This window comes from Heteronotia binoei, chromosome 2 (assembly GCF_032191835.1).
Source record: "Heteronotia binoei isolate CCM8104 ecotype False Entrance Well chromosome 2, APGP_CSIRO_Hbin_v1, whole genome shotgun sequence".
Classification (NCBI taxonomy): Eukaryota; Metazoa; Chordata; class Lepidosauria; order Squamata; family Gekkonidae; genus Heteronotia; species Heteronotia binoei.
The window spans coordinates 189098280-189121777 of NC_083224.1; the positions used below are offsets into that span (position 1 = coordinate 189098280).

Consider the following 23498-nt stretch of genomic DNA (forward strand, 5'->3'; position numbering starts at 1 on the left):
CTTCGTTTCTCCCTGCTGGGGACTTGGAGTGGGTTCCCACATTCCCCATTTCTCCATTTTATCCTCCTTTTGTCCTCAGGTGAGGCAGAGGCAGGCTAGGTTGAGATTCCACGACTAGCTCAAGGTTACCCAGCAAGCTTCCCCAGCACAAGCAAGGACTCAGACCTGGCTTTCCTGGATCTCAGTCTCATGCTCTCTGGGATCCATCTTGGATCCGTTCTCCATACGTAGCGCAGTGTGACAGAAGCCGGGGAGCTGGTTTTTTTGTGTATAGTTTTGAGCAAGGTAACAACTGAAAATGTGTAAATAGTTTCAGAACTAACCTTCATTGCTCTGTAAACTCACCAAGGAAACCCAGTGGCACTTCTTTCCATCAATCCTGGAAGATGTTCTGACTTAGCCTTGTCCCTCCCCACCCGCAGTCCAAGGACTGGCTTCAGAGACCATCTTCCCAAGTAACCAGGCAGTTCTGATTCAGGACAGAGATGGGAAAACTCAGGTGTCAGGACCAGCCTCCAAGAAGGTATGCAGGGACAAATGCACGAATGCCTCTTAGGTATGCAAACCAGTGTAATAGTGTACAGGACTGGCTTTATTCCTTTACACTTAAAACGCTTTTTTCATTTTTTTTTTACAAAAATAATAAATAGGGGGGGGGGGGAATTAAATATGCATGTAATAAAATAGTCCAGTGTGCGAAAGCAATTACTTCAGGTGACGAGCATGGGTAGGAAGTGGGTGGAGAGGTGTTGCCGGAAGGTCTTTGTGCCCAGCCGTGGGATGCCTTTGCCGTTGAGAGAGAGGAACATCTGGCGGCCTTGGTGGTGCCAGCGCAGCGAGGCGTATGTGTTGAAGCCGTTCTCTTCAATGCGCTCCTTAAATTTGCAGTTGGGGCTGTATACTTTCTAAGGGAAGGGTGGGAGAGGGGATTAAGACATAAGGATCACTTTCTGGTCAATACATAAGACATTTTTTCTAACTGGAAGAAAACTATATAGGGTTGGGGGGGGGGAGAGGAAGCACACCAGGTTGTGTTGCCAACCTCCTGGTAGAGCCTGGAGATCTCCCAGAATTGCAACTGATTTCTGGATTGCAGCAACCAGTTCCCCTGCAGAAAAGGGCTTCTTTGGAGGGGGGACTCTCCGGCATTATACCTCCCATAGTCTCCTCCCCTCCCCAAGGCCCACCCTTTACAGGCTCCACTCCCCAAATCTCCAGAAATTCCCCCAACCCAGAGTTGGCAACTCTGTCCCCAGCCCATCCTTCCCTTCCAAAGGACAAGAGTAAATGTGCCACATTACCGTTCCATAGATTTTCCCCTTTCTGTTCATGGCCAAGTAGAATCCACTGTGAACGGATCGGATTGCAACGACACCCACATGCACCGAGCGGATCTCCACAATGCCTGGGGGGGGGGGTGACATTGAATAATAAGCCCACACCAGGACATCCTTAGAACATAATGACATAAGAGAAGCCATGTTGGATCAGGCCAAGGGCCCATCCAGTCCAACACAGTGTCACCCAGTGGCCAAAAAAACCAGGTGCCATCAGCAGGTCCATCAGTGGGGCCAGGACATTTGAAGCCCTTCCACTGTTGCCCCTCCCTCCTAAACACCAAGAATACAGAGCATCACTGCACCAGACAGAGAGTTTCATCTATACCTTGTGGCTAATAGCCACTGATGGACCTCTGCTCCTTCCTAAACACTTCAGCCAACTTTGACACTGGGAAAGCAGTGCAAAAATCTGGAGCCATAGTTATTTATTTAATCACATAGATTAGCAGCAAAGCAGATTTATATGCATTTGTCAGAAATCCTGCTCACTGACCCGGATGACCCAGGTAGGCCTGATCTCCTGTGAGGCATCAGCCCTGGTTAGTACTTGGAAGGGAGACAGCCAAGGATGACTGGGGTCACTATGCAGAGGAAGGCGATGGCAGAGCTCCTCTCCCTTGACCAGGATGGCCCAGACTAGTCCAGCCTCTTCAGATCTCAGAAGCTAAGCAGGGCCAGAAGGGAGACCAGGGTCATGGGGACATGGAGGAAGGCAAGAGCACCTCTGCATATCTCTTGTCTCGAGATCCGCATAAGGGGCCACCGTGATTCAGCTTCCCATCACCACCGCTGTGACCAATACTGTGGGTACAGTTTGTGGCATTCAGTGCCAGACTTGGTTTTCTGAGAATCCTGAATGGAAACCGCTTGTCTCTATGTAGCCGGCACCTGCTGATCGTTTAACCTCCCCGAAACGAGAGGGGAAACTGGCTGGAAGGGATTTGGCAGAGGCAGGATGGGCACAGAGCTTTTGTGATCTCCCGTCCTGTGATTAGCAAGCCCTTGAATCAATAATGCCAAATGATTTATTATTTATTTGCAACATTTTTATCCCAGCTTTCTGCCCAATCAGCATCACCAGGGCAGATCACAAGAAGAACAGAGCATAAAACCTCTTAAAACCTAAACTAAAATACAGATGTAAAGACACAGGAACAGCAACTTAAAACATCAGGCAGGAAGGAGAGTTCTTTTAAAGGAACATAGGGTTGTTAGCCCCCAGGTGGTGGCTGGGGATCTCCCCCCATTATAACATCTCCAGGCAACAGATAGTTGACCTGGAGAAAATGGCTATTTTGGATTCATTTTATTTATTTATTGTATGGCAAAGTTACACACAAACGTAATCCAGTTGATACAATGGGTATGCAGACCGATTGGGCAATCCCCCTAAGTACTAATATCTAAATTTTCAATCCACTCAAACCTGGGAGAGCTCAAAGAGCTCCATCACATCACCTTGGAAAACGTGATGCTCACATTCCTGTAACAGAAGAAAAATATTTAGGTGGGTTGCACCACAAGTGCCCATTTAAAGAGTTCATGGCCCCATTTTGCCCCATTTAAAGAGTTCATGCTTGGAAAGATTGTTATTGAGATGGAAACAGGGGCATTCTGTTTTCCCTGGACTTGAGATAAACTGCTATTCATGGTAGTAGTCAGTCAAAATTTTGAGGTCCCTAGTCAGTATTTCCTCAGTCCTTTCAATTGATTTGTGCCTTACTGCAATCAACATATAATCAGCATAAGCAAACCTCCTGGATATCATCTCAAGAACATCGGAGATATATAGGTCAAAAAGAACTGGAGCAAGGACCAAGCCCTGGGTTAGACCCATTATTCAGGTTATTTTGCTTGCTGATTTACTGATCAGCATGATATTTAGGAGTCAGAATAATGTTCTGCAGAGGGAAACTTGTAAAATCTTGTACAGCAGACCATCGCTTCAGACTGTATTACAAGTGGCAGTCAGATGAAAACCGTTGCTGTCTTAAGACACTTCTGATATCCTGCTTCCATGAAAGTTGTTATGCTCAGAGCCTGGTCTTCCAAATTATGATGGGGTCTAAATCCTGCTTGCTCTACAGTGACATATTTGTTAATTCTGTCACTGATTCTGTTCAGGATTAGCCTCTAAAGGAGTTTATAACAGGAGATCAGGAGGGAAATAAGACTGTAACTTTCTGCCAGGTGTCAGAATTGCAGCTATCTTTGCTTTCGTGAATTCCACTGGGAGTCTTCCTGTCCGCATGATGCCAGTGGGAAACTTTGTGAGCCGCTTAGTAAATGTGCCACAGTGGATCAGAAACTCATTATGGATACAGTCAAAGCCTGGTGCCTTTCTGCTCTGGATGTCCTTCAGTGCCTTGGAAATCTCATCAGCACGAAATCCTCCGACATCTTGCCGTCTTCAAGGCAGGTTTGTTTCAAAATCTGGAGTTCTCTTTTTTTTATCCTGATTGAAAAATCTGCTTGGGCATTTCCCCCCCTCCCGAAACCCTGCCCACTTCAGGCTCAATCCCTAAAATCTCCAAGTATTTTCCTACCTGGAGCTGGCAAACCTAAAGGAACAGTGCTGCTGGGTATACTCAGTCATAGACGCTGCATGTATAAATGGTTATATATGTCAGTACCATACAATTATAACAATTCCATATGCTGTAACAACACACATTACTCAAAGTACTTACATCAATGTCATAAGAAAGCGAGTCCTTTTCAATACAGGCAGGCACCCCAACTGGGTCCCAAAATTCAGGTCCAAATGAGGTTCTGCAGCGAAGCTTCTCATTTCGTTATGCACCTTTGTCAATAGACAGAATCTGCATTACAGGCCACATCTCGATTAAGCCTTTCGGTATGGAGCAAAAAAATCCTCTCAGGAAGTCCTCCATACTGGAAGGCTTTTTGGCCAGCGACAGAGAGCTTCAGGAGTTTGGCCTCCATTTCAAATTGCCTTTGCTTGCTGCATGGACAGAGTTGGATTGTGACGATTCAGGCTTGTCTAATTAATCCAGATGTGGTGGAAAGTCTGATATGCTTCGTGCCCGTAGGAGGATTCAGTCCATTGACAAAGGTGCATAATGAAACGAGAAGCTTCACCGCAAGACCCTGTCTGGACCTGGATTTTGGGACCCCGTTGGGGTGCCTATAATGAAGAGGACTCTCTTTCCCATTACATTGATGCGAGTCCTCTGAGTAATGTGGGCTGTTACAGCTTATGGAATTGCTGTTAGAGTTGTATAATTGTAGGGGAGGGACGGTGGCTCAGTGGTAGAGCATCTGCTTGGGAAGCAGAAGGTCCCAGGTTCAATCCCTGGCATCTCCAAAAAAGGGTCCAGGCAAATAGGTGTGAAAAACCTCAGCTTGAGACCCTGGAGAGCCGCTGCCAGTCTGAGTAGACAATACTGACTTTGATGGACCGAGGGTCTGATTCAGTAGAAGGCAGCTTCATATGTTCACATGTATGGTGCTGACTAATGAGATATTGCATATTGTTGTTCCACTAGCATTGTTCTGTGTGTGTATGTATGCATTTATACATGCAATGTCTGTGACTGTTTGAGCGTATACAGCATTGCTCCTTATTATTTCTTTATTAGTGCCGTGAGTCTCTTGTAACTGTTGAACCCTCAGGGAACACCAGACACAACAACAGAAAGGTCTTCACCTGCTGGTTGAAGACAGAGGCAGAAGGGGACAGACAAAGGTCCCAGGACAGGAAATTCTGTAATTATTTTTTTTTTGCCACAAACTCTCCCTCCCTCCCTCTCTCTCTCTCTTGAATTGCCACCTGCCTAACCTCTGATGGATGGCCAGGGCACCCTGAGGAGGGCCTCAACCACAGCTATCATGTACCTTTGTATGGAAGTAACAGTCCTTAAGGTATGATGGTGCCAAAGCACATGGGGTTTAAAGGGCAACACCAGCAGGCCAGGATTCAAGCTGGGAGCCAGAGCCAAGATACAAGCTACCCCGTCAACATCTTGGTTGCAGCGCTCTGCACTGAGTGGAGTTCCCAACCACTTTTCAAGGGCAGCCCCACATAGAGCAGTAATCTAATCCAGGTGTTACCAGGGCATGCACCGCAGTGGCCAGATCTTTTCTGCCCTGTAAAAGACCACAGGCAGGTAACCAGGCAAAACTGGTAAAGGCACTCTTGGTCATGACTAGGGTTGCCAACTGCAGGCTGGGAAATACCAGGAGATTTTTTTTAAGGGGTGGAGCTTGAGGAAAGTGGGGTTTGAGGAGGGGAAGGACTTCATAGGTCGGATGCAATAAAGTCTATCTTCCATTTTCTCCTGATCAACTGATCTCTGTCATCAGAGACGACAGTGGGAGGTCTCCAGTCACCACCTGGAAGTTGGCAATCCTAGGTAATAACCCAGGTCCAGGACCACCCCAAGGATACAGACCTGTTTGTTCAGCAGGTCTGCAACCCTGTCTAGCACCAGAGACCCCTTAATGCTCAGCCCTTCAGTTCACCGGTAGCACCTCCATCTTGTCAGGTTTAAGCTTCAACAAGTTTCTGCCCAGTTCATCCGTCCTAAGCTCTGGTTCGTCAAGGGGAGTGGGCCTCCAGGATGAAGGTTCTTGGGAACTTGCACAGGTGGTGCCTCGGAACATAGGAGGGGGGCAGCCAAAGCCACCATCAGTCCCTCCCTCCCTCCTGTCACAGAATCTTACACCAGTTCAGGCAGGACTCTCTCTCTCCTTCTGACACCCTCCTGCCTTCTGCAGAATCCCAGCCCAGTTGTAAGCTCCCTTTTAACCTCTCTCCTTCTGGCCCCCTCCTCCAAACCAACTGCCCTACCCTGCTTCTGCCTTACTGCTGTGCCCACAACTCCATGGAGTGACTCACGGGGGCTGTTCCTCTCAGGGTAGCTCCTGATCCGACGTGGACTTGGGAGAGCTTCCAGTGTTGTTGGTCCAGTCCTCGGGATCCTACCAAGCCCTGCCAAAATCCCTGGGGGAAATGGGCTGGTCACAGACCTCTCTCAGAGGCCTCCTTTGAGGAACCCGCTTCAGGTATGGATGTGCGTGAGGAACAGGGCGCATGAGGGTCTTGCTGGGGGCTTGGAGAGTCCAGATTCAGGGACCAGAGTCCTGGAGCCAGACAGTTTCAATTTGTTATGGTGAGGGACTGTGGTTTAGTGGCAGAGCATCTGCTCTGCATGCAGAAGGTCCCAGGGACAATCCCTGGCATCTCCAGTTAAGAATCGGGCAGGAGGTGATGGGAAAGACCTTTCTCTGCCTGAGACCCTGGAGAGCCACTGCCTGTCTGAGTAGACAAGACTGACTCAAACAGACCGAGGGTCTGATTCAATAGAAGGCAGATGCATGTGTTCATGCGTGCTTGCATTCACCCCAAAATTGCCTCCAGGCACTGGTTCAGGGTTTCTACAGCTTCCCTGGGACTGGCTGGAAGTGCAACATAGAGAAGAAGAAGAAGAATGAAGATTTATACCTCGCCCTTCTCTCTGAATCAGAGACTCAGAGCGGCTTACAATCTCCTATATCTTCTCCCCCCACAACAGACACCCTGAGAGGTGGGTGGGGCTGAGAGGGCTCTCACAGCAGCTGCCCTTTCAAGGACAACTTCTACAAGAGCTATAGTGGCTAACCCAAGGCCATTCCAGCAGGTGCAAGTGGAGGAGTGGGGAATTAAACCCGGTTCTCCCAGATAAGAGTCCGCGCACTCAACCACTGCACCAAACCGGCTCTCAGCTGAGCATCATCTGAGCATATTGGTAACAGCCTGGCCCAAATCTCAGGTGACCACACCCAACAGTCTCCTATAGAAGTCAAAAGGCCTGGGGCGCAAGATGGACACTTGCAGGACCCCAGAGGCCGAAGAGCAGCTCCCCAGCTCCATCTTCTGAAGTCTGCCTTCCAGGTGGGACTGATACCCCCTGCCATGTGGTGTCTCCTGATCCTGATTCTAGAAGAATGGCTGGAGGGAGCGACTCAGCATGCCTGGACATTGTGAGGCGCTAAGAATGTCAGTGCTCTGTGCATTTGCAAGGAACATGAGGTCAGGACTTAACAGAGCAGCCCTAAGCAGAGTAGACCCACTTCTGAGCCTTCCTTCCGCAGACCTGGAAGGATACTATTCTGCTTAGCGTGTTTTATTTATACATATCCCACTTTTCTCCCTAAGCAGTTGACAACAACATTCTGTCCTCTTCCAGCTTGGACTGGGAGGCGGAGTGGCAGGCTCACATTCACCCAGCAAGCTTCCGTGGCAGAGTAGGGATTCAAACCCTGGTCCCACACCCATGTTCGTTTTTTTAAAAACAAGAAACAAGCTACTCAAAGGTAAAGGCCAAGGTTTTCCCTGAGAAGAATCTAAGAAGAGCCCTGCTGGATCAGACCAATAAGGGTCCATCTATTCCAACATCTCTGGACAGCCAACAACAGGGCAGAGAGGCTGAGGCCTTCCCCTGATAAGAACATTCAGAAAGAGCCCTGCTGGATCAGACGAGTGGTCCATCTCATCCAGCCTCCTGTCTCACACAGTTCCTCTGGAGGCCCAGCAACAGGGCAGAGAGGCCAAGGTCTTCATAAGAACATCACAAGAGCCCTGCTCGACCAGACAAATGAGGGTCCATCTAGTCCAGTCTCCTGTCTCACACAGTGGCCCACTATATAGGCTTGCCAATCTCCAGGTCCCAGCAGGGGTTCTTCTGCTTTCCCAGGCTCCTTCCCGCCCCCAGTCAGCTGGCCGACAGGGGGGGAAGCCCCGCCCCCACAGCTAACATGTGACTTTCCACCTCCGGAGGCTTCAGTCTCCGATTGGAAAGGCTTCCTCTTGGGATGATGTGTCTGTGTTACTTTGAAGAAGTTGGCAGCAACTCATGAGTAGAGATGCCAATTCCTCGCTTCAGAGTCGCCAGAAACGGGGGGAGGGAAATGTCTACTGGGCACTTCATTATTCCCTATGTGGAGATCGATTCTCATAGAGTATAATGGGGAATTGATCTGGAGGTATCTGGGGCTCTGGGGGGGCTGTTTTTTGAGCTAAAGGCACCAAATTTTCAGTATAGCATCTAATGCCTCTCCCCAAAATACTCCCCCAAGTTTCAAAACGATTGGACCAGGGGGTCCAATTCTATGAGCCCCAAAAGAAGGTGCCCCTATCCTTCATTATTTCCTATGGAAGGAAGGCGTTTAAAAAGGTGTGCTGTCCCTTTAAATGTGATGGCCAGAACTCCCTTGGAGTTCAATTATGCCTGTCACACCCTTGCTACTGGCTCCGCCCCAATGTCTCCTGGCTCCACCCTCAAAGTCCCCAGATATTTCTTGAATTGGACTTGGCAACCCTACCCACCAATGCTACTGTAGGGCCAGCACCAGGGCAGTGAGGCCAAGGCCTTCCCTTGAGAAGAACATCAGAAGAGCCCTGCTGGATCAGAGCAGTGGTTCATCTCATCCGGCATCCTGTCTCACACCATGGCCGACTAGTTCCTCTGGAGAGCCAGCAAAAGGGCAGAAAGGCTGAGGCCTTCCCCGGATGTTGCCTCCTGGCTCTGGGATTCAGAGGCTAACTGCCTCTGAAATAAAGCGTGCTTCTAGCACATGAAAGCTTACAATCAAAATAAAACTTTGTTAGTCTAAAGGTGCGACTTGACTCCTGCTTTGTTCTACTGCTTCAGATAGGGTTGCCAGGTCCAATTCAAGAAATATCTGGAGACTTTGGGGTTGGAGCCAGGAGAATTTGGGGGTGGAGCCGGGAGCAAGGGTGTGACAAGCATGATTAAACAAAGGAAGTTTTGGCCAGCACATTTAAAGGGACTGTACACTTGTTAAATGCCTTCCCTCCATTGGAAATAAGGAAGGATAGGAGCACCTTCTTTTGGGGCTCATAGAATGGGTCCATTCTTTTTGAAACTTAGAGGGTGTTTTGAGGAGAGGCACTGGATGATACGCTGAAAATCTGGAGCCTCCTCTACCTCAAAAAACAGTCCTGCCAGAGCCCCAGATGCCCACAGATATTATACCCAATCGGAATCGGTCTCCATAGGGAATAATGGAGTGCCTGGCAGCCATTTCCCTCCCCCCCCCCCACTTTCTGATGACCCTGAAGTGGGAGAAGGGCCTCCAAACTGGGGGATCCCCTGCCTCCACCTGGGGATTGACAACCCTAGCTTCAGACCAACATGACTGCTCACCCGGATCTGCCTCTGAAAGTGGAGGTTCCTTCCCCTAACCATGGCCAGTAGCCCCTGACAGACCTCTCCTCCATGAATCGGTCTAATCCTCTTTGCGAGCTGTTTATTCCTGCGGGCACCTTTGGAGCTCCAATCAGAGTGGTAGGCACAACCATGAACAGCTGCTGCAGGAGGTGGAGCCAACCACACAGAGGATGCCCAAAGGCAGAGGAGAAAAGCGGCAATTTTTAAAAATACAAAGAGGAGAGAGAGAAGATAAAGCCAAGCCAGCACTCTGGGGGCTGCTGCCCCTGAAACTATGTTATTTTAATCTGCCCAGACAACAGGCTCTCCAATGTACTTCTTCACCCAAAGGGTGAAGTACTTCTTCACCCAAAGGGTGATTAACATGTGGAATTCACTGCCACAGGAGGTGGTGGCGGCCACAAGCATGGCCACCTTCAAGAGGGGTTTAGATAAAAATATGGAGCAGAGGTCCATCAGTGGCTATTAGCCACAGTGTGTGTGTATGTATAAAATTTTTTGCCACTGTGTGACACAGAGTGTTGGACTGGATGGGCCATTGGCCTGATCCAACATGGCTTCTCTTATGTTATGTATGGGGCAGTGATGCTCTTTATTCTTGGTGCTTGGGGGGGGGCACAGTGGGAGGGCTTCTAGTGTCCTGGCCCCACTGATGGACCTCCTGATGGCATCTGGGTTTTTGGCCACTGTGTGACGCAGAGTGTTGGACTGGATGGGCCATTGGCCTGATCCAACATGGCTTCTCTTATGTTCTTATGTGACACAGAGTGATGGACTGGAGGGGCCATTGGCCTGATCCAACATGGCTTCTCTTATGTTCTTATGTGACACAGAGGGTTGGACTGGGTAGGCCATTGGCCTGATCCAACAGGGCTTCTCTTATGTTCTTATGTGACACAGAGTGATGGACTGGAGTGGCCATTGGCCTGATCCAACAGGGCTTCTCTTATGTTCTTATGTGACACAGAGTGTTGGACTGGATGGGCCATTGGCCTGATCCAACATGGCTTCTCTTATGTTCTTATGTTCAATGGTCAGTTAGATGAGCCTGGCTGGGCAAGAGCCCTGCCTAACCACACCCCCCCCCCCGGTTCTAAAAACCCTCAGTGGGCACCATGACACCTATGGGCCCCAGGCTGGCGCCCCTGTTGTTACAATCATTGTGCTTAAGTACTGTTATGTCTTGCATTTCAGTTGTGATGTTACAACACAGCGAACACTACAGAGGCGACCAGTGGAAGTCCACTGGTCCCCGGATGTAGCTCGCTAATACGCTCCGCCAATCAAGATCTGTGGCGGGAAGTTTAACTGGCCAGGATTGGATCTGGCCAGATGGAGGGTTGTTCCGGGGTATGTATATAATTGGGACCCGGCCCGCATGTCCTTCCCTTGTGATGTTTTCGCCAATAAAGTATGTTGCCTTCAACACGTCTCGTCACGCAGTACATTACAGTGGCGACGAAGGTGGGATCCTAGCCAGGTAACTCCCCAAGCGGGACTTCGCTGACCTGGCTGGAGACGAGGAAGGCACGCAGTCTAGAGAGATGGAAGCACCCACCACCACTGCCGCCATGGCTAACCCGAGTGTGATGACGGGCCACCTTGCAGAGTTCAACCCCGCCAACCCCGATAGGTGGGAGACCTACACGGAGCGGGTCGACTGCTACCTACGAGTGAACATGATCACGGACGACAGCCGTAAGAGAGATGTGCTCCCGAGTGTCTGCGGGGAGGCCACATTCTTGATCGCAAAGGGTCTCTCGGCCCCCGCAAAGATCACGGAGAAAACGTACGAGGAGATAGTCAGACTCCTGACCGGGCACTTCTTGCCCCAGCCATCCATCATCGCCCGCCTATTTCTCTTCCACAAGAGGGATCAAGGGGCGGGAGAGATGGCCGCAGTCAACCTGGCCGCCTTCCGCCAACTTGCGGGGAACTGCAACTTTGACAAGCTGGCTGAAGCCCTGAGGGATCAATTCGTCTGGGGCCTCCGAGACAAAAGACTGCAGCAAAAGCTCTTCGCAAAGGAGGAGCTCACCCTCCAACTTGCATTCAACGAAGCCACCATGTTTGAGAGAGCCATTTGTCTGTGATGTTACAACACAGCGAATGCTACAGAGGCGACCAGTGGAAGTCCACTGGTCCCCAGATGTAGCTCGCTAATACGCTCCGCCAGTCAAGATCTGTGGCGGGAAGTTTAACTGGCCAGGATTGGACCTGGCCAAACGGAGGGTTGTTCCGGGGTATGTATATAATCGGGACCCGGCCCGCGTGTCCTTCGCTTGTGATGTACTCGCCAATAAAGTATGTTGCCTTCGACACGTCTCGTCACGCAGTACATTACAAGTACCTCTCTCTGATTAGGGGACGAGCCCCATGGCCCCTGTGCTGCCCCCGCCACTTCCCTTTGAACAGGCCTGGGAAACTTCCATTGAATCCACTTGCAATCCTTTTAGTGGGCATGAGGAGTGAGTGTCCGTGTGCAAGGCACCACTGGGACGCCCCACTTTCATCTCAGTAACAGATAATGTCAGGACAAGAGCCAGTAAAGCGCATCCTCTTGTGTTCGGGGAAGGGGGGGGTGTTGCTCTGCAATATTCAGGCTTCTGCTTCATGGCCGGCTGGAGGTAGTAGAAGTTGAGTCCTGGCTTACAATTAAGCCTTGTAGCAGCTTCAGACACTCCCCAGATGTTGGCTCTCTTGGACACAGTGGCTTTCGTGAATTTGTTGTCTCTCTGACCCCTAATAAGGCTCATTTTCACAGCAAAAAGCAGCCTGGCCCCAGAAGAGTCTGCCCATTGTGTATCTGCATCATGTACTGTTCTGGGGATGCCACCTGACTAGAAATAAGTCCTTCCAGTTTTTTTTTTTTTGGGGGGGGGCCTCATGCTAAAACAGACAGCTTCCTCCAAAAATGGGTCTTTTGCCACATCTATTTTGGCACTGCAATCCTAAACAGAGTTACCCTGTTGTAAACCCATTAACTTCAATAGGCTTAAAAGGGTGTAACTGTTTAGGATTACACTGAGCATGATCCAGTTACACCTACTGAAGAAACATAGCAGAGCCAGCTCCCTGTCTCCCAAGGAGTCTGGAAAGCAAGTCAAGAGCAAAGACTCCTGCAGAGAAACAGCAGCCACCCTTTCTGAGAAGAAGAAGAAGATGATGATATTGGATTTATATCCCACCCTCCACTCCAAATCTCAGAGTCTCAGAGCGGCTCACAACCTCCTTTACCTTCCTCCCCCACAACAGACACCCTTTGAGGTGGGTGGGGTTGAGAGAGCTCTCACAGCAGCTGCCCTTTCAAGGACAGCCTCTGCGAGAGCTATGGCTAACCCAAGGCCATTCCAGCAGGTGCAAGTGGAGGAGCGGGGAATCAAACCCGGTTCTCCCAATAAGAGTCCACACACTTAACCACTACACCAAATTGGTTCTCTGTGGTTGGGGGCACCTTGGGCTCACAGGAAGTTTTGTCTGTTGAACAGATTGATTTCTCATTCATTCCTTTGGGTGCAGTTTGGAAATGACCCCTGTTGTGCCAGAAATGGGATCACAGAATGGTGCTGGTTAGCAAGGTGAAATTCAGGCTAGGCTTTGCTTCCATTAAAAAAAGAAGAATTTTCTCTGCACCGGCTTTATGCCTATCAGGGCAATCTCTCACAAGATGGCCATTGGCTTCTTTCACTCCTGGCTGAGATGCACTAGATGCCTCAAAAGCTGCCAGGAGTTGTTTACAAGGAATTCCAAGAATCAATAGAAGAGGGCAAGGCTCGGGTTGGCTGCCAAACTTCCTGCCTTCCTGATTCACGACAGGTATATTTTCTCCAGTGCAGATATGACTGTGGACAGATTATCCCAAGCATCCAGTGTTCACAGATATACTGCCTCTGTGAATGGAGGCTCCATTTGTTCTTGCCATGGTAACCCAAACCAAAACAAGCAAACTCTGACTCATGTATAAATTATTCAAATTAAGAATGTGTGTTCATATTGTTTTGCTTTGGTTAGCTGGGAGTTGTGGCAAAGAAAGCACAGGGCTTCTGAGAGGCCGTCAAGCGCACATTCAAACAGGTTTTCACAGCCTTGGAGGCCACAACCTTGCCCTTTAAATGAAAAAGCAAACTAAAATTCTGCAGAATGCCACTCCTTTGCCTGGCAGAAATGTGCAAAAAAAAGAATGCCCTACTGTGGCCTATTGCGAAATGAATTTGCGTCTTCTTGTTACCTGAGCTAATAACTCCAACAATAAAAACATTAATATTGATCTATCATACACAAAGATCCTTACAGAATCAGGCCAAAGGTCCAACCAGTCCAGCATCCTGTTTCCTATACTGACCAGGCTCTGGGAAGCTTCGCAGGCGGCTCTCATAAGCAGCTGAGTAGACGGCCTTTGAACATTGGAGATTCCTTTTAGCTAATAGCCTCTGTCTGTCTGTCTGTCTGTCTGTCTGTCTCTCTCTCTCTCTTTTAAAGCCCCCTAAACTTCCTGCGACTACCCCTTAATTCTCTGGTGACGAGCTCTGTGTACCTGTTTGTGTTAGGAATGACTTTGTTCTGAATTTGCCATTGACAGATTTCATGAGGTGCCTGTGAATTTTGGGGTTATAAGAGCAATATTTCTGTCTGCCTCCTGGATGTCATGCCTAATTTTATCTTATCATGTTTCTTCCACAGTCATCTTAGCAACAACAACTCTTAAAGGTCAGGAAGAGTAGCTAGAGAGTTAAATACCTAGGAAAACATGGGACAACAAACCATTTGTCTTGGTTTCTGGGGAGAAGCATTGAAATTTTGGAGAAAAATTAGAGATAATATTTGCTTACCAAACATGAAATGACTGTACTGCTCAGACAACACAAAATGCATATATTCCATCTGGCATATTAATGAAATCTAACACCTCAGTTTCCTACAAGCAACACTGCAAACATACCCAGTACTTAAGAAAGAGAACTCAAAATTGCTTCCCCCCCCCCCAACACCACTACCTTATCACATGCATGTGAGAGGACAGGAGCTTCCTGGTATTGTGATGCGGGTGGGCAGCTGTGTTTGTCTGAAGCAACAGAACAAAGTTTTGAGTTGAGCAGGGGCACCTTGAAATCTAAGTTTCATTCTGGGGATAAGCTTTTGAGTGCCCCCCCCCCGCCCTTTCTGGTGGCCTGCGAACTCTCTACTTGGAATAGGAAGGGCCAAAAACAGCTGCTGGCTGCTTGGTCTGTCCTGGCTGACTTTCCCGCCAGGCAGTTAGCACTGAAAAGTGATTTCTTTTTACCTGCAATTTAACTTTTTTTTTTTTTAAGGATATCTTTTTCCACTTTAGCTTTGGAACCCGGAACCCATAAGGGCTAGAAATGTACAGTTTTGTTTTAGCGGAAGCTAGGACACTAATGCCATAAAATAATTCTTGTGGATCCAGGAAGCTTTGCTAGATAGAAACTGGGGGTTATCAGGGTTCAGCTTCAACATCTGTTTTGGATGCTGAGCTCTGAAGTGTGAAAAGCCATCTTAAAATAAGAGAGCCTCTGAGCACGTACAGAAATGCATTCGTTCACTCACAGTCATCAGCTTCAACAAGTTTCCGTAACTCTTAACACTCCCTTCAACTGTAGCAGAATTTCCTCATTGGCCAAAATTGGTTCTATGCAGATTAATCAACTAACGTGCGGTTGATTATCTACCAATTTAAATTATCGACATGGTTATTCCGGTGACCTCAAGCTTTCAGCCTTCGTTTGATCCTAATGCTCATACTTTGTTATCTGACTCCCTTTTTCAGTTTTAGCTTTGTGACAATGAGGTCTAAACTTTATTTCCATTTGAGCAAAAGCTGGGATTTCCTGGGCTAAAGGTCAACCCCCAAGCACTACTTACTATAAGGACACTTCTTCCAATGGGTCCCTTTGACTTTGCCGTCGCTGTCAATGTGTAGGAAGAAGTGGGTTGAGGAATAGAGCCGCCTCCAGCGCACGTCCCCCTCCAGGTGGTGATAGCTCCGGGCATGCCTGTTGCCCCCTCCTTTCCACCGCTGGTCGTCCCCATCCACAGCTGGCCCTCTATGCCCCTGAGCCGATCCACCCAGCAACAGAAGGAGCACCAGAGGGAACCAAACAGCAAAGCAACAGAGCGGCTCTCGCCAGCCCATCGCCTTCCGGGCCGCTATGCCACTTCTGTCATCCAGCTTCCAGCCGGTCAGTGGCAACCATGTGTTTCAAAGAGCTGTCTGCCAAGCACCTTCCCCTTCCTAAAATGGGTGGCTTTTGTTCCTGGGTGCGGTGCGGTCCACGGAGAGGGATGGATGTGCTGCACGCGGCCCCATGGTGGAAAACCTTCCCATCAACTCCGAAGTGGCCTCCAGTCGTGTGTCAGTCGTACAGCCCAGCCCAGGAAAACAAAAGCAACTTGCAGCCTCAGACCCTGAGCTAGTTCTTGGCTCCTTGGTGCGCCTGTCAGGATCCTTAGTGCCTCCCTTTCTGCTGAGAAGAGTCTGGAGCTCCACAAGAGCCGACAAGAGTCCTGCCAGTTGAACTGGCCCTGCTGCAGAGGGCCACACCAGCCTCCTGCAGACCTGTGCCATTGAGATGGGGCTATATACACACACAGCTTATTTTTTTTTCCCTCACCTCCTGTCCACAAGGGGAGGGATTGGCTAACTCTACTTTCCAGCCAATCACAAATTTCTAAAGGCGGGGCTAAAGGATTTTTTCCTCCCTCATTCATAAATCTATTTGAACAATCAGATGTTCCAGTTTTTAAGAATGAATGTGTGCATGCCTGTGTGTGTGTGTGTGGGGGGGGAGAATATCTGGCAATTCAAGGTCTAACGCCGTGCTTGTTTACTCTGATGTAAACCCCTGAGTGCACTGGGACATATATCTTTCACTGGGGAATTATTCTCCACAAATTTTGATTATAAATCAAGACCAAAGATGAAAAAAAATCCTTTGTTTTCAGACCTCAGGGCAAACGGAAGCCTTCCAAAGGCATGACATTTTCACCAGGAGAGGAAGGAAGGTGGAGGAACTGAGCATGCCCGTGAACCAGGCTGTGAAATCTGAATGCAACCCGAGGCTGAATAACGTGTGACCACCTGAATCACTGCAGTGAGCATCAGGGCATCTGCAGAGATGCAACAGGCAGCCTCCTTTGAGAAAGCATCATTTTGCTGATTTGCTACTGCAAGGTGATTGGCTCATCCAGCAAGGAGGGGGCAGAGAGAAGAAGTGGGATTACCCAGCTCCAATAGATGAGGAAGATGTGGATGGGAGCGTCATGCAGAAGCACGTCGGTGGGCTTCTTCCTGGGGGGGGGGGCTTCAAGCTCCCAGAAGCCTGTGATGGTGTAGTTAAGTGGCACCCCATTTGGAGCACTTCTCTCCTACGGGCTGGAGTGGTGGGAGAAGTGGAGCATCGGTGCCTAGCCGAATTCTTCCTGCTGTGCCACTCTCTAGTGCAGCAACTCTGGCCAGTGTGGAATGTGGCCCTTCCAGTCTGCTTGGCCATTTTTAGGCAACTTTGAACCTGTTTGCTCCCAGAAGGATGCGAGAGTGCCAGGGGGAAAGCCTCTCCCCATGTGTTTTGCAACCTCTCCAGGGAGGAGAAACACTCTGAAAAATGCAGTTGGGCGCAATCCTGTTCTTTTTATAGACGCTCCTGAAGCCTCGCTGCAACAGAAGGCCCATTTCAGTATTCATCAAAGTGGAGAGGAGCTGGCAGCCCTCTCTGGACTTTAAGGTTCTGATGTCAAAAACGGATTTAGAAATTTAAAAAGCTCCTTGCGGCTTTCTGTGGTTAGTTGGTTATATATTTCCCAAATGGTTCAGTCACTGCAAGACCTGTGTCTATCAATCAGGGGTGCCCAATGTGGTCTCCCCACCTCCGCCAACACCTCTCCTAGGGGCCACCAAGTGTTTTTAGAAACGGGGCAGGGCTTTTGCTCAGTGAAACTTCTGATTGGCTGTGCAGATTTTTTAAAAAAACATTGCTTTGACCAAAGGGGCCACCACAGCACAAGGATCGTCACTGAAGGTAAATTGTGGCAGCCATTTTGCGATTGGCTCCACCTTCTGCAGCAGCCATTTTGTGGCTGCACCTGCCACGCTGTCGGAATTCCAAAGGTACCTGCGGGCTTAGAACGGTTGGGGACCCCTGCTAGAGAACTTTGTGCAGCATGAGCCCCTGGGTACTGCTCAAAATTTCGCACATCCAGTGATTGCAGCCATATGGGATACATATGTATTCAGGAAGAGTCTTTGTTTCCGTGAAGATTATTCGAAGGAAGTAGGTGTTGGATTGTAGCCCTGAAATTTATTCCACATTGTGTAAGAACCAGGAGTTTAGATGGTGTCACTGGATTGTGTGAGTTTGTATCATCAGCTTACCCCTTCTATGCTGATGCTCTTCTTGATATGCCATAAATTGGTGGAGAGAACCACTCTGCTTTGGGACACTTACAGCAAGGTCTCTGAGCATGTGTGAAGTGCATCTCCCCATTCCACTGAACAATTCCCCAGCAGCCCCATTTGTTAGGTCAGAGGGCTTGTGTATCAAGGGGCATTTATCTGTTTAGTAAAGTCATACTTGAGGGACCATCTCTCCCCATATGAACCCCAGAGAGCGCTGAGGTCAGCTGGAAAGAACCAGCTGAATATCCCTGGGCCAAGAGAGGCCCGATTGAAAACCACCTGGGATCGGGTCTTCTCCATTGTAGCCCCACTGCTGTGGAATCAACTCCCGGAGGAGGTACGGGCCCTGCGATGTTTAGACCAATTCCGCAGGGCCTGTAAGACCTACCTCTTCAAAATGGCCTTCACCTAATGCCGAGTCAAGAAAGTCTCGCTGGACATATTTTAGTCACTGAATTTTACTAAAGACCTAAGTTATAGCACCACAATGTTAATTTTAATGTAAGTTGTTAATGTTTTAATGCTGATTTTACAATTGTGGCTGTATTTATTATGTATGGTTTTATTGTATATTGTATTTATTATGTTGTGAGCTGCCCTGGCGGGGAGGGCGGGATATAAATAAAAAGTATTATTATTATTACTCTTAGGGTCGCCAACTCTGGATTGGAAAACTCCTGGAGATTTGGGGTGGGGCTCAGGAAGGGATGTGATGCCCTAGAGTCAACCCTCCAAAGCAGCCCTTTCCTCAGGCGGGTGCGAGACCTCTGTAGTCTGGAGGAGAGTTGTGATTCCCAGGCTGGCGAACCAACCGAAGCGACACTGTCGATTCTCTTAAAGCCGGCCTAGAGACATCCTTGAGAAAGGGTGACGGGACCTTTCTGTACTTGTCTAAAGTGTGTGTGTGTGGGGGGGGCAATTTTTAGACAAAACCAGCACGTTGTAGCTCTGTTTAGGACTCTACACAGACCTCATGAATTTGGCCTTTAATTATATACATTCCATGAATCGTTTTATGAAAAACAGTTCCTCATCACATCTTGGGATTTTTGGTCTTAAGGTAATGAGTGAACTTTTAATTTCAGTTTTGTCTGGTGTTTTTTGCTCTGCGCTTACAGCTCGAGCAGTGGCACCCCCCCCCCCTTTGGACAAGAACAGAAAATTCTGTTCAAACAGATTACAAAGATAGTCTGACTCCAGAGAAAGAAATGGCATATTCATGTAGGTACACTGAACTTATTACGAATGGATTAACTTCAAAAAGTTTAACTTGCTACTCCTCCAAGCCCAGGTAAAACAGAGAAGAAGGTCGCAAACCCCTTAGGGAGCGGTGTGATTGCCTCGCCAATCCCCTCACACCTCGGGCTGACGAGCCCTCTCCCCAGCACCCAATCGCGGTCTCCCCCCTCCTAGAAATACTTCCGCTCTGGCTTCGCACAACTCAGTTGTTAGGGAAAGGATCGTGTGGTGGGAAGCTCTGCCAGCGAGCTCCCGGCCATACAGACTTAGAGTGAGGGACAGGCAGGCACGTTGATGACGGGTTTTGCACTGCACGGTTTCTTTGATAGTATCTTTGACTTGTGAGGGGGAGAGAGAGGTCTCTCCCCTGTGGCTAACTGCTTGTTTCAAGGTCTCCACAGGTTCTGGGCTCCTGGAGGCTCTGCATGCGAGGACTGTCGCCCATGGCTGGGTAAGTTCCACTTCCCCCCCCCCCACACACACACACAGCCTCCCCCTCCCCTCGCTCTCGACCACTTGGTGTGCAAGCGTCTCTGGCACTTGAGCCAGGCAGTGGGCTCCGGCAGGGGGCATTCGCTGACCCCACTCCCCTGTGCTGCCGCCTACTCCCTTCCCTTGGTCTGCCCTCTGCCGTGTTCCCAACCCCTGGCAGGGCATGGTGTGTGTGTGTGTGGCACCTGCCCCACTGCGGGGAGGTGGGTCAGAGACTGTCCCTTTAAGAGAGCACCCAGCTGAAACGCAGCCTGCTCTTCCAGCTGCCACCACTGCAGGTGCTTTTGATCTCTATCTCCGTTTTGCAGGTGGGACTCCAACACAGAGGGTTCCGTGTGTGTTGCTCCACCGCCCTCCTCCCCACTCCTTCAGCTGTTTCTGCTCACTGCTCAGAATGGAACCCCGCCCACGAGACTGCCCAGCGTGCGCCAGGGAGACTGTTGCACTCTGTTCCGGAAAAATAAAGTCTGAGTTGTGCCCTCTGTTGTCTTTCCTGCTTGGCATCTGTTGCACATTCCCTGGGCAACCCACCCCCCATCTGTCAGTGGCCTCTCCAAGGGAATGCCTGGGAGGATGGGCAGACTTGGTTTTTTTGGGGGGAACGGTCTATGAGCTGCCATGCTGCCCCCCACGTGGCTGGACAGGGGAGTGCCGCCCCTCAACCTGCCTGGTCTGACAGCCTACCCGACCCCACAGAGCTGTTGTGCGCAGGGCACTAAGGGGGGGCTGATGAAGTGGACTCAGAGTTCTGCAGCTGATGCACTTGCACTCTGAGTTCTGCGGCCCCCGGGGAGGTGTTCCGTGCACATGGCAGGGGGCGTCAGGGCAACACAGGGGGTCTCTGGTGTGTGGGGGGGTGTCTGGCTGCTCACTCCCAGACACACATTCCAGCCGCTGTCTATGACAGCGAACTCCTGCACTTGGTGCTTCCTGCTTGTCTGCCTGCCATTGGCAGAGTCTCTGACAGCAGGAGGGTGTGAGGGGATTGACAGCTTCTCCATGGTCCCGTTTGGCCCTGTCTCGCCCCCATCCCTGCCTCGCCACAAAGCCAGGCTTCTCGTGCGCGTATGCCCAGCCTCACTCCTGTTCCCTCCCTGTGTTGGTGGGACATCTCTCCTTTGCCTGTGATGGTCTGCCCATCATTGGCTCCATTTTCTGTTTGGGGGTGAGTTGGGAATGGCTATCAGCCTCTCTGGGGTCGCCACTCCCCATCCCTGTCATGAGCCCCGGCGCATGTGCCAGGACTGGCCAATGGGGGTGGGGTGGGTGGGCTGGCCCTCCCCTCCAGTTGTCTCTGCCTCCCTTGTGCCTACGCTAGCGGTGTTGTCATGGCGACCGTCTCCCTCAAAGCAAGCTACGCCTCTCCCCTCCCCATGCTCCAGCGTGCTGAAGTCCTCAGGAAGTCTACTAGCGGCGTGGCAGCTACGCCGCAGCCAGCCACCACTTATGTCTGGATTGGGCTGCCCGTGTAGTTTGCTTTCTACTGGCCCAGGAGATTGGTCCATTTCCATACAGGAATAAGTGTCCACTATAGATGTATAGTTTAAGCCTGGGGTGGCCAAACGTGCTTAACATAACAGCCACATAAAATAAATGTGAGATGTTTGAGAGCAGGCAGGTGGGCAGGAAGGAAGGAGAATAGATGGGGAAAGAGAGGTCAAAAGAAAGCAACTTTAAATTTAGATGCATTCTCCAAACTACCACCTGGCTTTGAGAAGTGATTTAATGAAGATTATATTGGATTTATATTCCGCTCTCCACTCTGAATCTCAAAGCGACTCCCAATCTCCTTTATCTTCCTCCCCCACAACAGACACTTTGTGAGGTGGGTGAAGCTGAGAGGGCTCTCACAGTAGCTGCCCTTTCTCGGGCCACAGAAAGAGAGAAATGCCTTCTCTAAGCCAACTGATGGGGTGGTGGGGGCTTCGAGTGCCACACAATGTGTGCAAGAACCACGTGTGGCTCCTGAGCTGCAGTGTGGCCACCCCTGGTTTAAGCTGTTTCCTGCCCAGTTTGCATCCATGTAACCAACTAACTTTGGATTGCTGGTGGATGGCAATTTTTTCGGTTTCAAATTGAAAGTTCCTTTTAGATATCTAGTCACCCTTTTAATTGTAAGAAAGAGTTTTCTTGCTAGGTGCACTTGTCTTTCTACCAAGGATCCCAACCCTGGGTGCAATATTAGGTCTGCTAGTGGTGCATAGGGACAGACTTTTTCTATGGTATTTCTGTAGAAGAAGAAGATATTGGATTTATATCCCGCCCTCCACTCCGAGGAGTCTCAGAGCGGCTCACAATCTCCTTTACCTTCCTCCCCCACAACAGACACCCTGTGAGGGGGTGGGGCTGGAGAGGGCTCTCACAGCAGCTGCCCTTGCAAGGACAACCTCTGCCAGAGCTATGGCTGACCCAAGGCCATTCCAGCAGGTGCAAGTGGAGGAGTGGGGAATCAAACCCGGTTCTCCCAGATAAGAGTCCGCACACTTAACCACTACACCAAACTGGCTTTCTGTACTTATTCTCATTAGGGAAAGGCTCACTTATTTTGGTGTTCTTAAGAAAGTCAGTTTCTGTAGGTCTTGCCACTGTGTTGGCATTTTCCAGATCTAACTTTTGTAAGAGTTCAATTATTTTCTGTCTCTGGTTTCTTCCGCCTTTCATTTCGTATGCCCAGGTACTAAGGAGCATCTCCCAGCTCCTTAATTTCTACTTGCCTGTTTAGGCACTCTACCATGCCGTTATAATAGTCCATTTGCCTGATCCAGAACTGAGTCATCAACACACGCAAGAATAAAAATACAATGTCCATCATTGTATGTAGTGTACAGATGTGAATCCACTTCTTGCTTGAAGCCTTGCGCTAGAAACATTGCATGTAATTTTTCGTTCTAAGCATGCGCTGTCTGTTTTAGTCCATACAGCGCCTTCTGCAGATTTCAGAATAAACTTGGTTCTTTGGAATCTATAAAACCTTCTGGCTGCTCCATGTACAGATCTTCCCGGACTGCCCCATGAAGAAAGGGTGTCTTTATGCCTAGGTATGTGAGTTGCATCTTCTTGGATACAGCTATGCCCAGAAATAATCTGATTGCATTATGTTTCACCACTGCTGCAAAGTTTTCATCAAAGTCCTGACCATATCTTTGTGAGAAGCCTTCAGAAACTAATCTTTCTGTGTCCCCGTCTGTATTTTGCTTGACCCTAAACACCCACTTGTATCCAGTCAGATTCTTTCCTGCTGGTAGCTTCCACAAGGTCCACATTTTATTTTTGTGCAGAGCATCAGTCTCCTTTTGCGCTGCCTTCTTCCATCTATTGGCTTTGGCTGCCAACAACTCTTCTATTTCCTTCCAGGTAGAATGTTCAGATAGTGACACCGACCTTGCGAAGCAGGACAAGTGTGGGGTTTGCCTTTATTTGGTTGCAAATAAGCACTGGAGGGGTGGCCTGGGATTTTAACCTCCTGTTGCAGAGTGGTCCAGTCCACCTGTCTCATTCTTACCTGCTTCCTTTTCCTGCAGTGGACTGTGGTGATTCTCTGATCCGAGCGCTTCAGGATCTGCCTGCTCAGGTTGCGTGTCTTTTTGGTCTGTTGTTTCATCATTGCGACTAGTTCAAGATCCAAGAGCTGGTAGTGATCTGAGTCACATGACGCAACTCCTTGTCTACTGGCTCTGTTTTTGTCAAAGTGACTCACATGCCCAAAACAGACTTCACCTATTTCTGGGTGCAACACTCTTTTCTCCCTTTCTATGGGTGGGACTTGCTCTTTCAAGCTGTAGAAATGTAGCTCGAACCATTTGGCGATTCAAAATTGATAAG

The 23498-nt window shown here is 49.4% G+C and overlaps 1 protein-coding gene across 1 annotated transcript; it reads right to left on the minus strand.

Annotated features, from left to right (window-relative positions):
* Nucleotides 1-568: 568 nt before the first annotated feature.
* On the minus strand, nucleotides 569-15950 carry FGF22 (fibroblast growth factor 22). Its single transcript, XM_060233411.1, has 3 exons — nucleotides 15416-15950; nucleotides 1302-1405; nucleotides 569-905 (listed from the first exon to the last, which is right to left on the minus strand). Exons 1-3 carry the CDS (start codon nucleotides 15684-15686, stop codon nucleotides 711-713), a joined length of 570 nt encoding a protein of 189 aa, XP_060089394.1. The 5' UTR covers nucleotides 15687-15950; the 3' UTR covers nucleotides 569-710.
* Nucleotides 15951-23498: the final 7548 nt, after the last annotated feature.